Raw genomic sequence first — 22,399 nt, 5'->3', positions numbered from 1 at the left:
GCTATTCGAATTGCTATTTATTATAGCGACAGCCGTTAGATATTATATACATAAGCAATGTGGCTGCAATGACATAGATAAGGTATATGAATAATCATTATTCGTACTGCTTTCAAGCTGTGGGCTTTTCATATAATTATCAAGAGGTCTATCCACATATACATCAAGTATAACTTTATTTTCCATGAAAGGCTATTGCGAATTTAGACAATGAATATTATGTTGGGTTTCTAAATTTTAATTTTATTCCTGATATCTATGAAATGGGTTTATACATTGAACCTTTTATATTATTCTTAACGAATGTAAGTATATCGCAGAATATTTGTCTTACAAAGAGTCATAACAGATACTTGGATAGGTCTCTTCATAACCGATACGAGGTATATGTACTTGACTTTTAGTATGTACCAAATATATCACCAACAAAATATGCTAAGTAATAAGTATAAGTTGCGTATGTTATTCAAATTTATTGTTACTTCTGATTCAAGCATAATAATTTAAAACATAATGTTCTTTGTTACTTTATTTTTGAGAATGAGCACCCAAGGTTATATTACACATAAATAACTAGATACGGGTAGCCAAAACAGAAAAAAAATGTATTTACTTAACCAATCAAAAAGTCGCCATAATTGTAATGTTTGACATTGTCGATCATAATATAAATTATTAAAGATTGAAGTGTACTTTTATATTAATGAAATAAATAAATCAAAACTTATCTAATGCAGCGATATTCGCGGTATAATGTGAATAAAACTAATTAATAACCGCTTTATGAAACATCATCGCAATGTAGTTTGAGCGATTTAAGCTTTCTGAAGAAAAACCAAGAACTGCATATATATTATAAGCCATGAGACCAGAATTTATGCATGCATTATAGCGATGTACTTGTGTTCAATTAATATTATATATAGTTACCCTTTATTTTTTTTAAATTAAATAACACATTATATCGCCTTGAATAATATCGAACTTACGAAGATCTTTTTTTCATTGGAAGTCAACAAAATGATCTATCATATCATTAAGGTAATAATTTTTATATAATACGGGCAAGCGAGATTACGTGTCCGTCTAATAATAGGTTGGTTTTCCGTGTTACTAAAATCACATAACGCATATACTCTCATAATGTCATTGATAAAACAATTTTTTTTTTAGATGCTTTTGTAGGTATTTATGAACATAGTAAAATTTTTAACTCAAATAATAAAAGCACTCATGAACATGGCATTGCGCCTCAAATTATCTGTAATTGATTAACATTTTATTTAAGTTTTCCCAACTACATATCCCGATTGTTAACGTAAGGCGTGTAATGAAATATTAGAATATTATTTTTGGTTGATTATTTTGAATCGATTGCTTATATCAGTAAGAATTCTACTACTTATATTATTGTTTAATGTATTATTTATTAAGATTAAAATTAAACGTTAGCACGTTCATCAACGTGTATTAAAATTAAAAGCTTCGCACGTACATCTACGCGCTTCAAAAGTCGCACGTTCATCCACGCGCTTAAAATACTCGCACGTCCATCCACGCGCTTAAAAGACTCGCACGTTCATCCACGTGCTTTACACTAACACGTCCGTCCACGTGCATCAAACATTGATTCCATAAGATACATGTTACATTGTGCCATAGGTATCCTCCTTGTTGATATCTACCAATAAGTACCATAATAGCGTTAATTGTATACCTTGTACTACGATCAAAATATTTTATTATTCACGCGTTATTACTTATTACGTGATTATGAGTTATGACCAAATCTACATATTATACCTTGTACTGTGATCAAAATAGTCAAACGTACAAAAAGTGTACTGTAACTACGGACGAATTTTATTATTCACGCGTTATTACTTATTACATGATCAATTGATCATGACCAACTCTACATATTAACCGTTCTTTTACATGATTATGACCAACTTACATATTGACCGTTCTTTTACATGATTATGACCAACTCGACATATTGACCGTTCTGTTACATGAGTATCACCAACTCTACATATTGACCGTTCTTTTACATGATTTTGACCAACTCTACATATTGACCGACATGATTAATACACCTATTAATATAACTCTTGATAATGACTGACTCTACATCTGACTCTACATCTGACTCTACATCTGACTCTACATCTGACTCTACATCTGACTCTACATCTGACTCTACATCTGACTCTACATCTGACTCTACATCTGACTCTACATCTGACTCTACATCTGACTCTACATCTGACTCTACATCTGACTCTACATCTGACTCTACATCTGACTCTACATCTGACTCTACATCTGACTCTACATCTGACTCTACATCTGACTCTACATCTGACTCTACATCTGACTCTACATCTGACTCTACATCTGACTCTACATCTGACTCTACATCTGACTCTACATCTGACTCTACATCTGACTCTACATATGACTCTACATATGACTCTACATATGACTCTACATATGACTCTACATGTGACTCTACATATGACTCTACATATGACTATACGTATGACATCTACATATGACTCTACATATGACTACATATGAAGACATATGACTCCAATTGTGAAGTGATGTCATCTCATTTGCCTGAATTATCACCATTGCAATATATAAATCATCATCGCAATTAATATTGAATTAGTGTTATTTCAGAAACAAACAATGATATCATTGATTAAATTCACAGCATTATACATTAGTTGTCGATTTCCCATCGAATACATACCCATGATCATCATGGTAATATACGAAGAATGATTTGATATACATTGATCAGATACTTGCGCCATCACTGGCCATTGTAGAATAGTAATAATAAATGTAACCTTTTGCCTGCCGTCAACAAGCAAGAGGAGACCAAGCACTTCAATTTTCATGGAATTAAACTTTGTAAAATCTATAACACAGTTAAAATATTTGAGATTTATACTAATGATGATTGATCATATAAGGAAAATCATTTTTGTTTTATAACGAGTTACTACTCGTATATCCGAAAATGATTTCACGAACAACCAGAGGTGACCAAACTTTTTTAAAAGAAATGATAACGATCATATTATTAGATTGTTGTTATAGATTGACAACTGCTGTAACGATACCACTGCTATAACGATAAACATGTTTTTTAAAACGACTTGACGTACAACATATGCTTCACAGATGAAGATTTAGAACTTAGTTTGATTGGAAATTAACGTTATATGGTAACATTCAATCATGTTCTTGCCAATCAGATTAAACATAGCAAAACTTTAATTTTCTAGTTACGGTTAAGCTTAAGACTTCCTTTTTACAATAAGAAGTCACATTATTAAAACAGATGGATATTACAATCCGGCCTTTTAATACAATAAAGTTAATTTCATTAAATTTTAAATTCAGTGACAGAATTGAATGACAGTGACACAACTTCGATTTAACGATTAATGTAATGGATTCGATTCACACAAAGTATTTAAAAACTTAGTCCAGGATTTGGGCACGGTCCGGCATTATGCCACGTGTCAGATGGAAATGACTTTTGTATACATTAAAAATACTATGATCAATATCGTACTTAACGCATCAAATATCAAGTAACCCTGTATTATAATTTTCAATTTGAACTAAAATCAACATGTCATTATATGTATACCTACATATTTTTTTTTACCAATATTGTGTCCCTTGACTCAAGAAATTGCAATATTAGAATATTTTATGATTACATATTTTTACACAGCTTATATAATTCAATATTTATTTTAAATTGTATTCCAGATCTGTATAATCTGATAAGTTCGAATATGTATCATAATTAAGTAACAAGTATTTGACCCATGATTATTTTCTTACTGGTATAATAAATGTCACCACTTTTCAAAAACCGAGATGTGAATTTGAAGCAAAATTTTGTTAGCCGTTTTTAACAACTCGAGGCATTGCTAATACAAAGGAAAAATCGTTTAATCAAGAGTTTATTCCTATTGACAAAGTGCCAGTTTACTCATAACTCCACGATTTCTTAAAGGCATACTGTCACAAATTGACCGCTGCAGCATATCGTAGCGCTTAATGTGTAAAATAATATGCAATTTTCTGAACAAGTTGTGTTCCATTTTGGATTCATAAAAATAAGAAATCGTTATAACTTTTAATAATACACAGTACTGAGGGTAAGTAAATGTAATGATGACATCTTTTTTTTTAACAATAATGTTAAATAATGAGAAGTGAATGACTACTGCACGTTTTATGAATTATACTTTTGTTTTATGCGTATTATTGATCTATTGATATAATTTACCACAATTATTTTATTCCATCAGATTTTGCAATATAGTCATGACGGTAGATTATCAAACCAGTTCTACAACGCCAAAGAAAGAAAAATAAATGTCTCACTTACCATAACAATTTCAGTGCACGTATCGTAAAGTAAGATAATGGTACTTCCACAAAAAAAAAACCAAAGGAAAGAAAACCTTACGTTCGTGTGGCGTGGCAAAAATCTTTACAGATTCTTGTTTCGTCCCATTTCTGACCTGTTGGGGACATTACCGGGTTGATGATGAAAACTATTACTTGTACCATCACTTTACTTTATTCGCTTATAACAAACATATTAACAACCAATTTACAATAAATAATTCAAGACTTCTTCACTACAACTCGTCTGTACTCGAACTGGCCACCGTCACCGTATGTCCGCCATTTTTATAACAATCCAACATGGCGGAAACCAGTGACTAGTATGAGTCAATTGATATTCTTTAATACTTTCATCATAAATAACAGTAAGATAAATCAAAATATAAGGCATTAATAAATAATTACTCTTACAATTGTAGATCAAATGGGTGAAAATTAAAATAATATCAAGTGTGATAGATATGCGATTCATTACTTAGTATAGTAGACAATATCTTCTTCCGTGTGTTATCTCAGCATTTAGGCGTCTCTCATTGGACCCTGAGATCCAGTTATAAACGAATTCCAGAAATTAACGTAAGCACCAGTTTTACGAAAGAGACTGCCATCCGACCTGCCCACTCAGAGGGTAAACTAAGTTATATTTAGATTTCCGGCCAACGGCATCTTTCAAGATTATTTTCCTTCGCCGAAAAGCGATTATCAAAAATGATGTTTCGTAGAAAAATTCCACTAAAATATTTCAATGAGCCGTTTGCACCAACGCTTTTTTACTATCTCGATTGTATAATTATATGTGTCGTTTTACTTATTCATAGGTTGTGGTAAAATGCTAGTCATATACTTAACTATTAGGGTGGTTCACGAATGTATGGAGAAAAAAAAGGTTTTTTATTTTCGCTCCACAGGTTTTTTCTTGTTCCATTATGATCAAAAATGATATGTACCAAAAATTTGCTTCTTATTGGCTCATTTAGCGGTTGCTATGATTTGCAAATAGGAGCCCATTTAGTATGGAAGTCGAAAATTTTCAATTTGTAAAATCAGCAAATATGACCGGAGCAATGCAAGCAAGACTTATTTTGGAATTCAAGTGACATTTAGTGTTTTTAGACATCAAAATGCTAAAAAATGCACAAAAATTGGCTAAAAACAGTTTATTGTTGACTTTTCAGGCTACAGGTTCAACCTAGTCCATCAACATCGCACAAAAAATAAAGTCCAATAATATGTTATCATCGAAGATAAAATGCCTATTTTCTATATGCTCTAGATTTTTTACTATTGTGTACCAAAATGTTGAAATTTTATATGAAAACTTAAAAGTCGTCAAATCATAGGGGTCGCTATGTCCAGTAAAAAAAGCCCTGTGGAAACAGAAAAAAAAAAAAACATATTTTTTGAACTACCCTACTAACTATACATAAATTCCCATGTAGCGGTGAACTGTCCAATATGTAACTTCCAGTTGACCTGTATCATTGTTGACACGTATTGCCGCCGCTTCGCCGTTACGGGTGAATATAGAAGGGAGATAGGCCCGTGGTAAAGGTGTACCTACCACTTAAAGCCACGATGTAATGTACCATGGTGACACTTTGTAATTTGCGTCAGCACAGGACCTGTTTATACAATATTTACTTTTCGTGCTTGCGTGATAAATTTTAGGTCGCTATATGGATATTAATTTATTTCATATGTTTAATTTCAATTTTTCTTCCTGAATTATCCTTTAACTGTGCCGTAGCCGCTGTAACTGTACTGTACATACCAAGAATTATTTACTGTGAATAAAAATAAAAATAGACAATCAAATAAAAATGTGTCAATTTAAAAATAGACTAGACAAACTATCTAAGTAGTGAAATCGTGCAAAGTGAACTATGATTTAGACGTACCAGCATCAGCTGCCTGTCTAAAACGAAATAATAATAATAATAATAATAAAAAAAACTCTGGTTTTAATTCAACTTAGTAATGAGCGGTTAGCTAGTAATGTGTCCAATAATTACTTAATCATTGGTTTTTAATTGTAAACAGACCGACAGAGCGGCAGCATATCTAGACTGATATTTTATGAATAAAATGCATTCTGACATGTTACCTGTCACAATAATCAACACCTTGATAACTGACGTGCCATGACGTCACAATGAGAGAATTGATTTATTTTGTTAGAAAATTAGCAAAATTTAATTACGTAGAATTTTAAGACCTAGATGCATGCAGTATATTCTTCGTCGGAGCCGGAATCACTTATTTTGTATTACGTTCATTGAAACAACCTGTAGTTTTACATAACACTTAACATACCCATACTTCATCATTTATGAACACTAAATGTTTCAACTACTCGTTACCTTCATAGAGTGCGAACAGCATACTGATTTGCAAACAGATTTCTAGTTCAATTTAACTCGAAACTCTTCGTGAATTGGTAGGAAGATAAATGGGATCCACAAAGTTGCAGCCTGAAACTGTTCAGACTATCTAAGGTCCACATTAATAGTTCAAGATTGAACTTTCTGCTGAGTTAGTTGAGATCCTGCTTAAGAAAATATGAGCTGACAAGACTTTTAGCTACTTTGTAAGATTATTTGTTACGGAACTTACGGGTAAAGGTAAGTACCAGCGACGCTTATGTCGCTTAGAGATTATTACCTTGCTACCATTTGTGTCGTTTTCATGGCTAGGTTACCACGTTGTCGCTTTTGGATTCCGAGATATACCTGATTTTGTTAATTACTTAACTCGAAATAGCAAAAAAATAGTTTAAATTCAAAATAGCTCTACGAAAAAAATACAGTCAAAGTTTACCTACTAGGGTACCACATTGTCGCTCACAAGCTTGCAGTAAACTCATTAAACTTAATTGCTTTGATAATGAAAAATATAATGTAGACACATCATGTAATAATTGAAGACATAAAATGCGTCATAAATACAAAATAATCATAAAATATTTAAAAAAATATGCGTGGAGTCCCTCGACCGTCAACCGATTGCCAGTATTTTTTTTTTGTTTATGAGGAAGTTTAAATTGTATGAGGTATCTGTTTTATCATTAATACTAAATAAATGGTGAGCTACATATAACACAGTCACATAAACGATTAAGAACTACTAAAATGAATGAAGAACTAGCGACTTCCTCGCACAACCACAGAATATATAATAGTACAAGTACAGAAGGCCCACTGCTTTGATGTTCACGAAATGCCGCTTTTTTAAATGCCTACAAAATTCTAACAAAGAAACGAGCCGCACGTGCGCAGTGTTGGACGATAGGGTTGCCTATAGATTAAAACGAATTAATATTTGGATAAAATGTTATACTATTATATTCATGTCTTGGGTACTTTCTAGGTATATATACAGTATTTATATATTTTTGTTTAAGTCCCAACATCACAAGCCTTATTGAACTTTTCCGTGCGACTCAATCAATAGTAGATCTATGTAAGATTGTGCTATTTTATTCATGATGTCTATTTAACTAAGCTTTATTAGCCATTCCACACGCGGACATCGCATATGAAACTTAAAGAAACTCGCGACGTAAAGTAACAATTAGAATGTGCGAACGTGTTCCATGAGAATGCGCGCCACCCCTGATTAGGCCGCGAACTCGCGGCCGCTAGCATGTACTTGTAGCGCGGCGATAGAATCGCGGAGTGAGCCGCCCCTGGCACAACGTAAAAAATTGTGCTTGGAGTCCCTCGACCGTCAGCCGATTGCCAGTATTTTTTTTGTTTATGAGGAAATTTAAATTGTATGAGGTATCTGTTTTAACATTAATACTAAATAAATGGTGAGCTACATACACAGTCACATAAATGATTAAGAACTACTAAAATTAATGAATGATTGAACTGGCGACTTCCTCGCACAACGTATCAGCATTGCGATACAGCAAGGAAATGTCGCCAGTATCCTTGGTACTATCGAACCAACTGATTCATGACCCACTTGGCAGATAATTCGTCCTAACTAACGGGCATATTTTAGACTTTAGCTAGCTTTTAAGTTTAGTCTTAGTTTCTTATATAATTATGTAAATATGTTCACGTAAATAAAGAATAAGTAATTGGGACTAAAATTTTACAAAACATGTGTAAGTACAATTATGTTTGTCATTATTGTCAATTTTGTGTAGGTATACTGTAGTGCGAACATAATTTCAAATTAAAAACTTTACGCGAACACGTGCTGCAAATTCACATTGATATTTCACAGACCCCAACCAATAGAGGATACAACCAGACCAATATAAATCCTCAACTAACAATTTTTATGGAACGGAAGCTAACCGATGTTTATGCAAACCTGCCAAACGCATGCTCTCGAAAACAATCGCCGTATCAAAACAGCGATCCTAAACCAACAGCACTGGCGAGCAGGTACGGGCATCGAAATGAGCTTGCTATTCAGTCATTTTGTGCCAACAACCACTATTTCGATTTATATACAGTGTGACATGAGGAAACCGAACAATTTCAAGAGCGTACTCCTGATCACATTTCAAGACTAAGATATCGTATAAACTTAAACGGATTTCGCCAAGTTTTATACTTAAAAAACAAACTAATCAAGATGATTTTTCTTGATAGATGCCAAAAAGTGTCAAGCAACACATTGTAAAAAGTAAGTTTCAATAAAAAAAACCTATGTCAAAATTTATTACCACTAGTACTTATCGGGAATGTTAGTAACTAATTCCCGACTCCAAGATAACATATATTTAATTATTTTTTTGTATGTTTTCCCTCCTTTAGCTTAAATATTATTTGATAATTTCATGTAGGTACGCAGAGGTCGCAGAATTAATGTACTGATAAACCAATTAAATTGTTAACACTTAAATGCGATACAAATGACTTCAGAATGCGAGAAACATACATACAATCACGCCTGTATCCCATAAAGGGGTAGGCAGAACACATGAAACTGCTAAAGCTTCAGTGCCACTCTTGGCAAATAAGGGGTTGAAAGAAAACGAAACTGTGACAAAAATGCGAGAAATGTGATGCGAGAAAATTTAGATAAATCCACAAAATGTGAGTGCACTATCTGTGCAACCAATACTTTAATGTCTCAGTTGATACTTTAAAATACGAATACAACTATGGACCAACCATTAGGACCAGTGAGTACTCTAAATCACATTGCATTTCTAATGTGTGTAACCGAGCCATCAGTAAATTGAGTTTCTTTGGAGAGAAGGATGTAGGTATTGTAACAGTTCGGTACAGTGTGTATTTTTTAGAAGTACATATGTTACAGTAAAAAAAAAGCTTTTAATCTTAGTTATCTAATTTTTAACTGATTATTCAAGTTTTTCTAGAGTATACTTTGCCGAAATAAATTATAACTAAAAAAATCAAACGTTGAAAAGGTTTCAGAGATTTATGAAAAAAATAATAATAGGTAGTTGTTTTATCGCACAATCAGAATGTGACTTCCCGTTAGCAGAGAAGCAATTATTCGTTAAAACTTGGTTAAAACTATCACAGTAGAATCCCGAACCAAAAAATGTCACACATAAAAGCGTACAATTTTGAATATCTCTCAACATTAAAATGGTGCACAATATATTAACGCGAAATATATTTTATTTTCCGGCTCTCTATGAAGTGCAATATAGCAGGAACGTGAGATTTCGTTGCAGCCTGCATATTTTTCCGGCCGCGTATCTGCTTAAATTATCCACATTGTTCTACAGACAAATGGGCCGAGGGCGGGCTTCAGTTTTGTTGTGAAGTTAGGTGCATTTGTGGGTGCAGTGGGTTGGAGTGAGTAATGGCTGACATAGTTTCGATAAAAGTATACAATGAAATAGTCGTGTTCATTGCTCGTAGAACAAAATGAAGGTTAATAAACATAAAGCCTCTTGAATTATAAATACTATTTAATATGAGTCTTTCTTCTTATTGTTTTCATATGCAACATTGATATATCAAGCCAAATGAGTTTAATTATGAATAGTCAGAAAATAATGTCAATCATAATGAAGTGCGCTAACTAGATATACAAAGAAGTAATATTCGCAGAGAAAATTATGCACTCTTACTCTGACTCGCTCTGCTAAATAAAACTCGTTACATAGAACAAATAACTTTAGAAAAATATTTCCTTTGAAGAAGACGACCCAAGAATAAAAAGAAACTAAAACTGTTTACACTCGACGACGCCAGTATTATTACAGGGAGGTAAGCGCTAACACTGCACATGTAATGTTGGCTTTGTTTCAGGTATCAAAAACAATACTGAAAACGCATTTATTGCGTGTTGACATACACAAAGCTATAAGTACAAATAATAAGATAAATAAATAATAATATTAAAATAAGTACGTTATATATTTATATTCCATAGATTACGAGTTCGCCGAAAGGTAATCGGTGAATTAGTTATTCGAAAAAAGAAACGGTTCCAAAAAACCCACAGACCGATAGCGTTCGTCAAAATCTGTTAACTATTTTAACTGATTTACTATTTGATGTAGACGCTTAATTCTATTAGCATTTGGTACCATTTAATAATGGTAAATAATTATGACAAATAGAAAAAGAAATATTTATTTTTCAAGTAGGCATATTACAATGAGCATATGAACGTCAAATAAAGCTACGCCGCTCTAATTCTGAAAAAAATGTAAGTGTTATTTTGTGTGAGTCCATTTGTCACTGTAGTGAGTATTGTATTTTTTTTTATTCATTTAGAATAAGACAAAAGAAACTAACAATCAATATTCTAAATGTTAAAATTCCCTTCACAAGGAGATTGTGAAAAAAAATGGCGCAAAAACTAAGTTCCAAAATTTTATTCACTTTACGTGCTTACAGGTCAGGAAATATTGAAAAGATATTGCAGTGAAAAAGTGCCAGCAGTTGTCACGTGAATCACGTCTATGTGATGTCATCACTTATATTGACATTCGCATTCCATTTATTACATTTTACTACAGTCTTTGAATAACTGAAGTACCAGGAAAACTATGTTCTTACTCACTTAACGACGCAACATAATAACGATATTGTAATACTTAAGTTAAGAAGTTAATACAAGTATTTACAAATCATTAAAATATAATAAACCTTATTTAACTACATGTTTCTTTAATAAGATAAAAACTAGAACCATACCTATCTAAAAAATATACTATTATATAGAATATCTTTTGATTATTATTTTATTTTTAGTAGTAATGTATAGGTATGCCATTAACTACTTTAATATAAGATATATTATTAATGTTTCAGATCAAAAGCATTTGACTGCATTTCTGTCTGTCACATTCTATGCCTCCCCATGAAGGAATTTTCCCCCTTCTGCCAATAGAAATATAGCTAAGTATATCATTAGCTATACTGTGATCAACTTACATACATTAACACACTATAACGTTACACATTTCTCCATAACCATGTGAGCTTACTATGGACGAACAGTTCATAACACGGCCTGAACTCTGCGTCCAATATGAAAACGCCTTCGGGGCTTTGTTAGGGTTCCCCACGATTCCGCAGTTCAACGTTTGTTGAAACGCCGAGCACCAAGCTAAACTATGTAATGTGATTTCTAGAGATGCACCGAATATTCGGTTACTATTCGGTATCCGGCCTATTCGGCCCTTATTTTAATATTCGGCCGGATACCGGATGATGACGTCCTATCCGGCCGGATACCGGATGTGCTATTTTTGATTGAATGATTTTGGGGTAGACATATTCAATGTAAAAAAAAAACATTTACAAAACTTTATTATTAAAAAATAAACATTTAAACAAAAACGGACTCCGCGCGAAGTTCACTACTACGAAACAAGTCAAAACTTGCACGACGCGCCCGCTCCCTGCTTAAATTGTAGGTATTATAGGTAAAATTCTGCTGTCCGAATATTCGGCGGCCGGATACCGAATATTCGGCCGATGGTTGGGCCGAATATTTGGTATCCGGTATCCGGCCAAACAACTATTCGTTGCATCTCTAGTGATTTCTGACGAAGTTGGATAAGAAACTTTCAGGATTACGTCATTAGAGCGTAGTTTGGAAGCAGATTCTAACGAATCGATGGTAATTTTGGTGTCTTCTTGACTTCACTTGCCAATGGCACCCAGTAGTTACTATTATGCTACAAGTATAAATATAGATCATCCTTTGTCCAGATATTACAAATAATATTGAAACAAACAATGGCCAAAAGGGAAGGGCAGCACCTTCGTCAAACCCAAGCCACCTGGCAGGGACTTAACATGATGGCGAGTGACTTGGATGCATATTGCGCTATTTGGGCTTTGTGAGTAAAGCCAGGAATTAAAATCGTGGCTAGGGTATCAGATTAGGTTAGTATGGCCCTATATTTACATTACGCTGTCAACCTGTATTCAATGGCAAAATGGCAGAAATCACATCATGATCACAAAAAATATGCATGTAACTTCGTCGAAATATCGAGAGCTCCACAAAAATCAAAAAGGTAATCACGGTATATAGACCGGTCAATACAAGTCTAATGAAAATAACCGTGAATCATTCAAAACTCTCACTATTTAGAAACTGCTTGTTATACTTTAGGTTACGTTTGAAAAATAAAGATTTTTAGGAATGTGTTACGGTTTTTGAACTTTTTGTTTTATAGTAACTACGTATATTTTTAACATTTTTATTAGATCGATGGAGCAGGCTATGCGGGAATGGATAATCAAATTCCAAAAATTACTTTGCTAATCCACGAATAGTGAACGAGCCAAGTGCTCAAGTGAATCAAGTGCTAATCAATTCAAGTGCTAATCCCGTAAAGGGGGTCCCGGAATACCAAAGTAATTTCTAGAATTTGATTTTAACTACGCTTTTAACTAGAATAAACCTGTACTATACTAAAACCATACATTATTCTTACCGCCACTCCGAGGGTGTAGGCACACCTAAGGATAGGCAACCGCGAGCGCTAATGAAACCACACCGCAGCGGTTCACCGCGCCAAGGTAATCAGACTCGAACGAAACTACCAATTTATTTGCTTAGATTACGAACAACTCCTTGCCGACTGTTATTTGTTTTACGCAGATTTGGAAACCAGCGGGCGCAGCACACTAGTTCGATAAAGTTTTACCGCATCGGTGCGTCCCTATCGCACTTACAAATAGTGAAAAAAGGACGGCCTGACGTTATACCTACTTATCGTTTATTACGCGAGCATGCATGTCGGTCGGTTGCGTGTTTCTACTTAAGGTACAGCACGCCAAATCTCGACGGGGGGGCAAATGTAACCGGTCCATTTTTTTCCATGTTTTACAATGTTTGCATTATTAAATAGAGTGTCCACCGGATATATATGGTAGGCGTGTTCAGTGGATACATGTTGAACTCAATAGTGTAATAATCGAAAAAGTGGATTAGGTACAATTGTCCCCCAGTCCAGATTTGCCCCGCTGTACAATACTTATTTGTAAACTGAGCCGCTGAAAAGTTTTTGTGTGTGAAATATGAAGTTGGAATTTACTTTTGTGGGTATGTCCCTTGTTAGTTTAACTACCTGGTAACCGGCTAGTGTCAACATTTTAAGTGAATAGAGTTGCAAGTTATATTTAGGTGTTTAGCCAAGATGAAAAAATAATCTTCTAAAATCAAACGATACATTTTACAAATATTCTATTGCGATGACAGATTCTGGGAAGTTACGAGTAAGTACAACATAATACTTAAAACTAAAATATGACGCTAAAGGTCAGCTTTAAAATTGTAATAAATTTATATCGTCTGCAGACGTTTCTGCTTGAAAATAATTTAATTAAGTTTACTGTACTTACTTCTCTGTAGATACAGTTACAATGGGACATTTATTTTACAAATTATAGTGTAGATACAGTTACAATGGGACAATTTAGCAAAAATAACCCATCCTCTAAAAATAACAAATGAAATGAATGACCTTTTTAGGGTTCCGTAGTCAACTAGGAACCCTTATAGTTTCGCCATGTCTGTCTGTCCGTCAGTCCGTCAGTCCGTCCGTCCACCCAGTACCAATATGTATATCAATCACGCCAACAAAGTGCAAAAATAAAAAATGGAAAAAAATGTTTTATTAGGGTACCCCCCCTACATGTAAAGTGGGGGCTGATATTTTTTTTCATTCCAACCCCAACGTGTGATATATTGTTGGATAGGTATTTAAAAATGAATAAGGTTTTACTAAGATCGTTTTTTGATAATATTAATATTTTCGGAAATAATCGCTCCTAAAGGAAAAAAAAGTGCGTCCACCCCCTCTAACTTTTGAACCATATGTTTAAAAAATATGAAAAAAATCACAAAAGTAGAACTTTATAAAGACTTTCTAGGAAAATTGTTTTGAACTTGATAACTTCAGTAGTTTTTGAGAAAAATACGAAAAACTACGGAACCCTACACTGAGCGTGGCCCGACACGCTCTTGGACGGTTTTTTTCATAAAGTTTGGGAAAGTTTCAAGTAAATTGTATTTTTTGTGGATTGAATTATTTTCCTTAAACAACGTCCATTATACAGTGTGGAAAAATCGAATGCCACATCAATGGCAACTACCTTAAATATTGTAAATATATAATAAATAACGTGCCGTATTTTATGATGCAGATTGAAAGGGTTACTGATAAGGTTCATTTTTCTCTAAATAACAAATACAATCAGAATAACGTAAGGCCATGGAAATTTGGCACATTATTTGGCACGTTATTTTTTGTCACATTTGACCGGTTCGAGTCCCGACTGAGGCAAGTGATTTTTCATAAATCCTTAAATGCAGAATTTTTTTTTTTTTTTTAAACAAAGGAAAGTCTCCCTTACACAAAATGTGCTATTTACAATATTTAAGGTAGTTGCCATCCATGTGGCATTCGATTTTTCCACCCTGTATATCTACTGCCTCCATTTGAAACATTTAAGCTTCTGTAGTTTTACGTAACACAAAGTAAACAACAATATCCTACAACGGAGTCACAAAATAATCAAACCGTTTAGTGCACGTATTCCGTAGACATTGATTCAATTTGTAACAATTTGGCAAAGGATCTGACGGCCGTCTAGCGTTTAGTAAAATATGGGTCGTTAGGCTTAAAGTTTCTATCGAATTGTTCTCCCGAGCACATATTTGTTATTGACTACGTACGGAAGAATGACTATACATTATTCCAATTGAGGCATACAGTATCTCGATCTTAAATACAATTGCCTACTTAAAAAGCATACCTATAAGATTTTTTGTAGGTATATATTTAATCTGTGGACAAGATTTCTTCAAATCAGCCTAACTACTCATAACAGTGCTTGACACTGTCCCATTAATTGACACACGTTGAATCAAGTTTATCACATTAAGCCAAGTTGGCTCGCCCCGCCTATCCAAGGGTATAATTTCAATCAGTCAGATTTTTGATGTCTAAAAATAACATTTGCACGGCGCGGGGCTGTCAAAGTCGCTGTCAACTTAAAAGGTACGAAATACTTAGGTTTCAGTATATCTATAGTTTCAGTAGAATATGAAGGAAAGGCCCCTTGGGCGTTTAAATATTAACGTAGAACAGATGTACTTAACGGGGAAATGATTCTGCTACGGTTTTGAATTGGTAAGAACGAGGTGCTTATTATTCATGGGCTTTTGGCGTTTTTGTAAAACTTTTTATTATGAACTGCTCATAATAAATATGCTGCTGTTTCATAATAAATATGCTTCACCGGCTAGGAAACTTATATCACACATTATGGCCACTCCCGCTCCCCGCTAAAAGTGCCGCTCACCCCCTCTCGGTTACCTCACAGTTACCGCCTGTCAAAAACGCGAACCGTCGACCTGTAATATTTCACTCTTACAAGCATAGTACGCATTCACCTACACGGGATTACTTAGATTGTGTGCTAAGGAACGCGCCTCTTTCATATACTTGATCGCCAGTGTCCGAGGTGTGCTTATATCGTGTTTCTCTTGTTTCAGGCTAACCATCAACCGACTCCTCAGCATCATACTCATCAGCTCTCTAGTACCCACCGTCTACTCCGAAAAAGACCGAGAACACCAAGGCCCTCAAACATGCGGGGGACACATTCGAGGGCTAATAGGTTCCTCGGGCGTCATTCATACTCCGAACTTCCCCAACGCCTTCGCGACGCCGATCAAGTGCAAGTGGGTGATCGAGCGGTTGAACGACACGGGGACTATATCGATATACTTCACGCAGCAGTACACGACTACTGGGCTGACGTTCACGGAGTACCTGTACTACGATGAGTCGTACAAGGCCGGGGAGAGGCGAGCGTTTACGGTGACGGAGGAGAACATCACCAGGGTGAAATGGCTTCAGGTAAGTCTTCTCTTAAGTAGATAACATTTACTGTAGTAAATTAAATTGAGTTTGGTTCACATGGGGGGCAAGAACCGTACCGTTCTACCCTAGGGATGGTCAGAGGGCGCTACGAGTCCTTGTATAGATTACTCATATGAGAGATAATTTCGACCTCAGCAGCTGTGACTTGGGTGGCCGAGCGGAAACAGGCATCTCCCGCGATTGCAAAGTACGCTGGTTCGGTTACAGCCTCACGCAATGGAGGCCTTGGTCACTTTTTCTTTCATATGTGTAGGTAATTTATTTTTGTTTTAATTTAAATACATATAGTAGTGTGACTACTTTAAGATAGCACAAGTTGAAATATTTTCAATAGAATATAATTTGACTTGTGTTAATTAGAATTTACTGGCAGTACCTAGCCTAGGTACATTTTCCATAATATATTTTCGAATAAAATAAACACATAAACAAACATATTACACAGATCTACGGTCGACCTAAGTAGTTGTAGTATAAATAAATAGAAACTTGAGTCATGACACCCATGGGTGTCATAACTTGCGAACGAATATTTGTTTATCACGCAAGTAAATTCACTTATCGCAACACCTTCCTTTCGGTTTCTTACGGTAGGCTAGGGGACTTACTAGGGGAGACCAATTAGCTAATTAGGTAATATACTATCATGTAATCTGTATAAGTTTTGACCCTACCGCAAGCGCCTAATTGCACAAATTGCTGGTACAGTTTTACAGATATATCTCTAAAATACGCTTTTAAAGAGCAATTTATACATTTTTGTGTTCGCGGTAGGCCCCTGGTAGGACAAATATGTTATCCTGCAAAGTACGACATTGATCTTTATTATGAGGCGGGGAAATAACGGTGTCTTGGGGTTAAGGGCCCGTGGAAGGGGCGTTAATATGGTACTACATTAGTGTAATTTTTCAACGTAACGAGTTTATCGCTGACTGTACGGCCGCAATGAGAATATATCGCGAGATTATTTACTCTGAGATGTGTACAGGAAAACGAGATGCGTATGTTAATGATGCACTTCGAATACACACACATGCATGAACTCACGCCTGTATTCTTAACCCCTCGTATGCTTAGAGACAGATCCGTCCGGAACCTAGATCCCACTTACTACTACTACGACACGTAACTTTTACGACACGCACGGAAGGAAAGAGGATGGCAAAAAGCTCGGCTCTGGGGACTGATTTTTGAATCTCGAACGCATGAATTCGCCGTTCGAAAGTCTGTGGAAAACGACGTAATGCTTGCGTGACTTTCGAACGACGAATTCATGCGTTCGAGATTCAAAAATCGGTCCCCTGGTGACTACCAAGTGTTCTTTTTCACTCATACGTTGTAATAGTTATTTGTTATACAAGGGGGCAAAGTTGTATTTTAACGCCGAGTGTGGAATTGAAAAACGAGCAAGTGAAAGGATTCTATAGTTGAACCACGAACGAAGCGAGTGGTTCGAGAATAGAATCCTGAACTTGCGAGTTTTTTAACACACGAGAAGTAAAATACATTTGCACCCGAGTGTAACACAAAACTTTTCCCCTCACTATAGCGAGGAAACTACAACGCAAAAAAATGCGTTTATCACTGCTTCCAGTAGTTCCACAGGTGGTAAATCATCTTAATTACTAGATGTGTGGATTAAACCAGTCAAGCCATAACAATAAGGATTTAGACATTGACAGGTGTCAATCTCTGCAAAAAGGTTTATTGGCTTTATTTTAGTGACAAAGGTGCGACAGTAAAGAGTTATTAAAATAACTCCGAATAAACTTTCACGTTGAGTTATAAAAGCTAAGTCAAAATACTTTTCATTCAAAGTTATCGATGTTATTACTAAAACTTTACTAATGTGTACCAAATTTGTACAAGATGTGATAATATAATACCATATGTATAATGTTTATTATACATATGGTATTATATTATCTTGGGAGGGGGGACACAAATTACATCTTGGTGTCCCAACTAGTCTCGCCTGCTCGTGGTCCTCCTGCTGATTAACGGAAGAGATAGCTACAGAGAAGGAAAACTTGGAACAAACCCGGCTCGGTGCCAGCTGTTATGCACCTGCAACCGAACCAGCTCCACACGTACTGACTATGTCTTTCCTGTGGGTTCAGTCGGCAAGGTCGAGAGAGTGATGTGGGTTTTGGGCATGCCCGCATTACTTAATTGCGTCCCAGGCGACGTAGCGTCCGTGGAGAGGTCACTTCACCCACTTTAGCTTGCTGAGTGGAAAACAACACGGAGAGTGGCAGTTACCGGTGCTAAGTCCAAACAAATAGGCGTTAGTGCGGACGCCAGGGGTCACTCTCGACAGTGGGAGGGTCCATCGAAGGCCCATTGACAAGTTATCGCCCGCTTTAAGCTGGGCAGCCCCCGGCCAGTTAGGTACTTGTCCGTCTCGGTACTAACTTGCTTCTAATGGGTGGTAGGAGCAATAGCTTAGCTAGATAGTTGGTGCCGTTAATCATCTCACCTGCTATCAAGAAAACCAACAAACCAAGCCAAATTCGCCAATCCATGCGCCTGGGAACATGGAATGTCCGTACAATGAGGACAGGCTTTCCGACCACCGATGGAAGCTTAAATTACGAGCAAAATCTTCGTAAAACCGCAGTTATAGACGCAGAATTGTCAAGGTTGAATGTGGAGATAGCTTCATTGCAAGAGACACGATTGCCTGATGAGGGGTCCCTACGCGAATCAAATTACACATTTTACTGGAAGGGAAGAGATTCCGCCGAGTCACGACAACACGGAGTTGGCTTTGCAATAAAGAATGAGCTGCTACATGCCATAGAAACCCCCAGAGGTATATCAGAGCGCATTATGATATGTCGCATTAACACGAATAGCGGCTTTATTACATTAATCGCTGCCTACGCCCCAACACTTACCTCCTCTCCGGAATCAAAAGATCGTTTCTACGAACAACTAGAAGAAACTGTCCGTCAAGTTCGCAAAGGAGACCGCCTACTGATCTTGGGTGACTTTAATGCTCGAGTAGGCCAATCACACACATTTTGGCCAGAATGCATGGGCTGTCACGGCGTTGGCAACATTAACGAGAATGGACAGCGTTTACTGGAGTTCTGTTCTCAAAATTTGCTCTGTGTCACTAATACCTACTTCAAGGGCAAATTTATGCGCAAAGTCTCGTGGAAACACCCACGATCCGGTCACTGGCACCAGTTGGACGTCATTCTTAGCCGCAAAAAAGATCTTTCTGATATACTCCACACACGCTCATTCCATTCCGCAGATTGCGACACAGACCATTCTCTTGTAATAACTAAAGCCGCATTTACTGCCAAAAAATTCATTCATCTCGTACCGCAGGTCGTAAGAAGTTAAAGGTGCCAACATCCAGGTCGATAGAAATGGTTGAATCCTACAGCGAACTTGTACGCAAGCAAAAATCTTCTTGGAATACAGACATGAACGCCAGTCAGGAGTGGACTAAATTAAAAGGTCTTCTCACTGATACTGCAGCAGAGGCGTTCGGTTACGTCAAACCATCAAAACACGACTGGTTCCAAGAAAATATTGAACATCTTCAGCCATTTCTGGACGCCAAACGAGATGCAGCACTGCGCCATCGCCTTAGTCCTAACGACGGAACGCGTGACAAGTTAGCCGAAGCCAAATCCGTTCTGCAGCGGAATACCCGCTACTTTGCTAACAATTATTTTCTTGAATTATGCAAAAGTATACAAGCAAGTGCAGCTACGGGGAATTTCGCTGGCGTTTATTCGGGCATAAAGAAAGCTTTGGGTCCTGTTCCTTTAAAATCAGCTCTTCTCAAGCAGGCAGACGGTACTGTCATACTCGACCCAGACCGTCAACTTGATCGCTGGGTGGAACACTACACGCAACTCTACTCCGAACCCGTTGGAATACATCAAGATGCAATTCTCTCATTACCAAAATTGCCCATATGGAGTGAACTTGATGTTATTCCTACCATTGCCGAGTTCCAATTCGCTGTCAACCAACTAAAGGTGGGTAAAAGCCCGGGTAGTGATGGTACTCTCGCTGAAATTGTTAAATTGAAATGTGTGGCTCCTTTCCTTTTCAATTTTTTCGTTAAGTGCTGGAACGAGGAATTTATACCCCAGGATATGCGCGATGCCAACATTATAACACTTTACAAAGGAAAGGGTGACCGCGGCAACTGTAACTCATACCGCGGTATCTCTTTGTTGAGCATTGTTGGTAAATTGCTAGGCCGTATCATCCTGGCCCGTCTACAGAAACTAGCAGATCGCGTGTATCCTGAGTCTCAGTGTGGTTTTCGTGCAAACCGCTCAACCACTGACATGATTTTCTCGTTGCGTCAGCTCCAAGAGAAATGTAGAGAGCAGAAAACTCCTTTTCTGGTTGCATTTGTCGACTTAAACAAAGCCTTTGATACGGTGAGTAGAGAAGGATTGTATGCAGTGCTACAAAGTATTGGCTGTCCTCAAAAACTCTTACACCTAATCCGACTCTTTCACCTGGGTATGAAAGGCTCTGTTGTATACAACCGTAACACGTCGGCTCCCTTTGAAATGCGTAGAGGAGTAAGGCAGGGCTGTGTGTTGGCGCCAACATTGTTTGGAATCTTTTTCTCCGTACTCCTGAAAGTTGCCTTTGGGGATACCACTCAAGGCATACATCTGCACACCAGGTCAGATGGTAAACTGTTTAACATTTCACTTTTAAAATCCAAAAAATACCGTGAGGATTTGTATGTTGACAGTTTGCTATTTGCTGACGACGCCGCCTTCGTTGCTACGTCACCGGAGGAGCTTCAGAGTATGGTAGATAAATTTAACGCAGCTTGCAAATTGTTTTCCATGTCGATTAATGCCAAAAAAACTGTCGTCATGGCACAAGGCATGAATCGAGACCCAGCAATACAGTTGGATGATCTGCCTCTGGAAGTTGTAGAAAATTTCTGTTACCTAGGATCAACCGTGGCCAATAATCTCTCGCTGGACGCGGAGATTAATATTCGCATCGGCAAGGCATCCACTATGTTTGGGAGGCTCTGTGCAAGAGTATGGGACAATAAACATCTAACCATGAATACAAAAATGATTGTTTACCAGACATGTATCTTGTCCATACTCTTGTACGGTGCTGAGACTTGGACGTCGTATGCCAAGCAGGAACGGAAATTGAACAACTTTCACATGCGTTGCCTGCGGAGAATCATGAACATCACGTGGAAGGATCGAGTCACAAACGAGAGGGTACTTAGCATCGCACGTTTACCTAGTATTACAGCAGTCTTGAAACAGAGACGGCTACGCTGGTTGGGGCACGTGCACAGGATGGAGCCCTCTCGTTTGCCACGTAAGACTCTCCTGAGCGAAGTAGCGTATGCTAAACGATCGGTTGGGCGACCCATGCTTCGTTTTAAGGACAGTGCGAAGCGTGATATGTTGTCCTTCCGGATCAATCCTATCGACTGGGAAATGGAGGCGGAGGACCGCGACCACTGGAGGAAGACCCTGGGTGAAGGAGTAGTTGCACACGACCAAGCATGGTTTGACCTTCTTCACTCTAGGCGAGAATTAAGACACCAGCGCGCTAACC

General features: G+C 36.8%; 1 protein-coding gene across 1 annotated transcript in view; it reads left to right on the top strand.

Moving 5' to 3' along the window:
• LOC125232731 (fibropellin-1-like) overlaps nt 1-22,399 on the top strand; it is a 557,970-nt gene that overhangs the window by 278,994 nt on the left and 256,577 nt on the right. The window contains exon 2 of the mRNA XM_048138489.1: nt 16,423-16,789. Coding sequence (XP_047994446.1) covers nt 16,423-16,789 — 367 coding nt within the window. The remainder of the gene's footprint in view (nt 1-16,422; nt 16,790-22,399) is intronic.

The sequence above is a fragment of the Leguminivora glycinivorella genome, chromosome 13, assembly GCF_023078275.1.
Source record: "Leguminivora glycinivorella isolate SPB_JAAS2020 chromosome 13, LegGlyc_1.1, whole genome shotgun sequence".
NCBI classification, from domain to species: Eukaryota; Metazoa; Arthropoda; class Insecta; order Lepidoptera; family Tortricidae; genus Leguminivora; species Leguminivora glycinivorella.
Note: the sequence above shows the minus strand (reverse complement) of the source record. Positions and strands in the feature narration are given on the sequence as shown.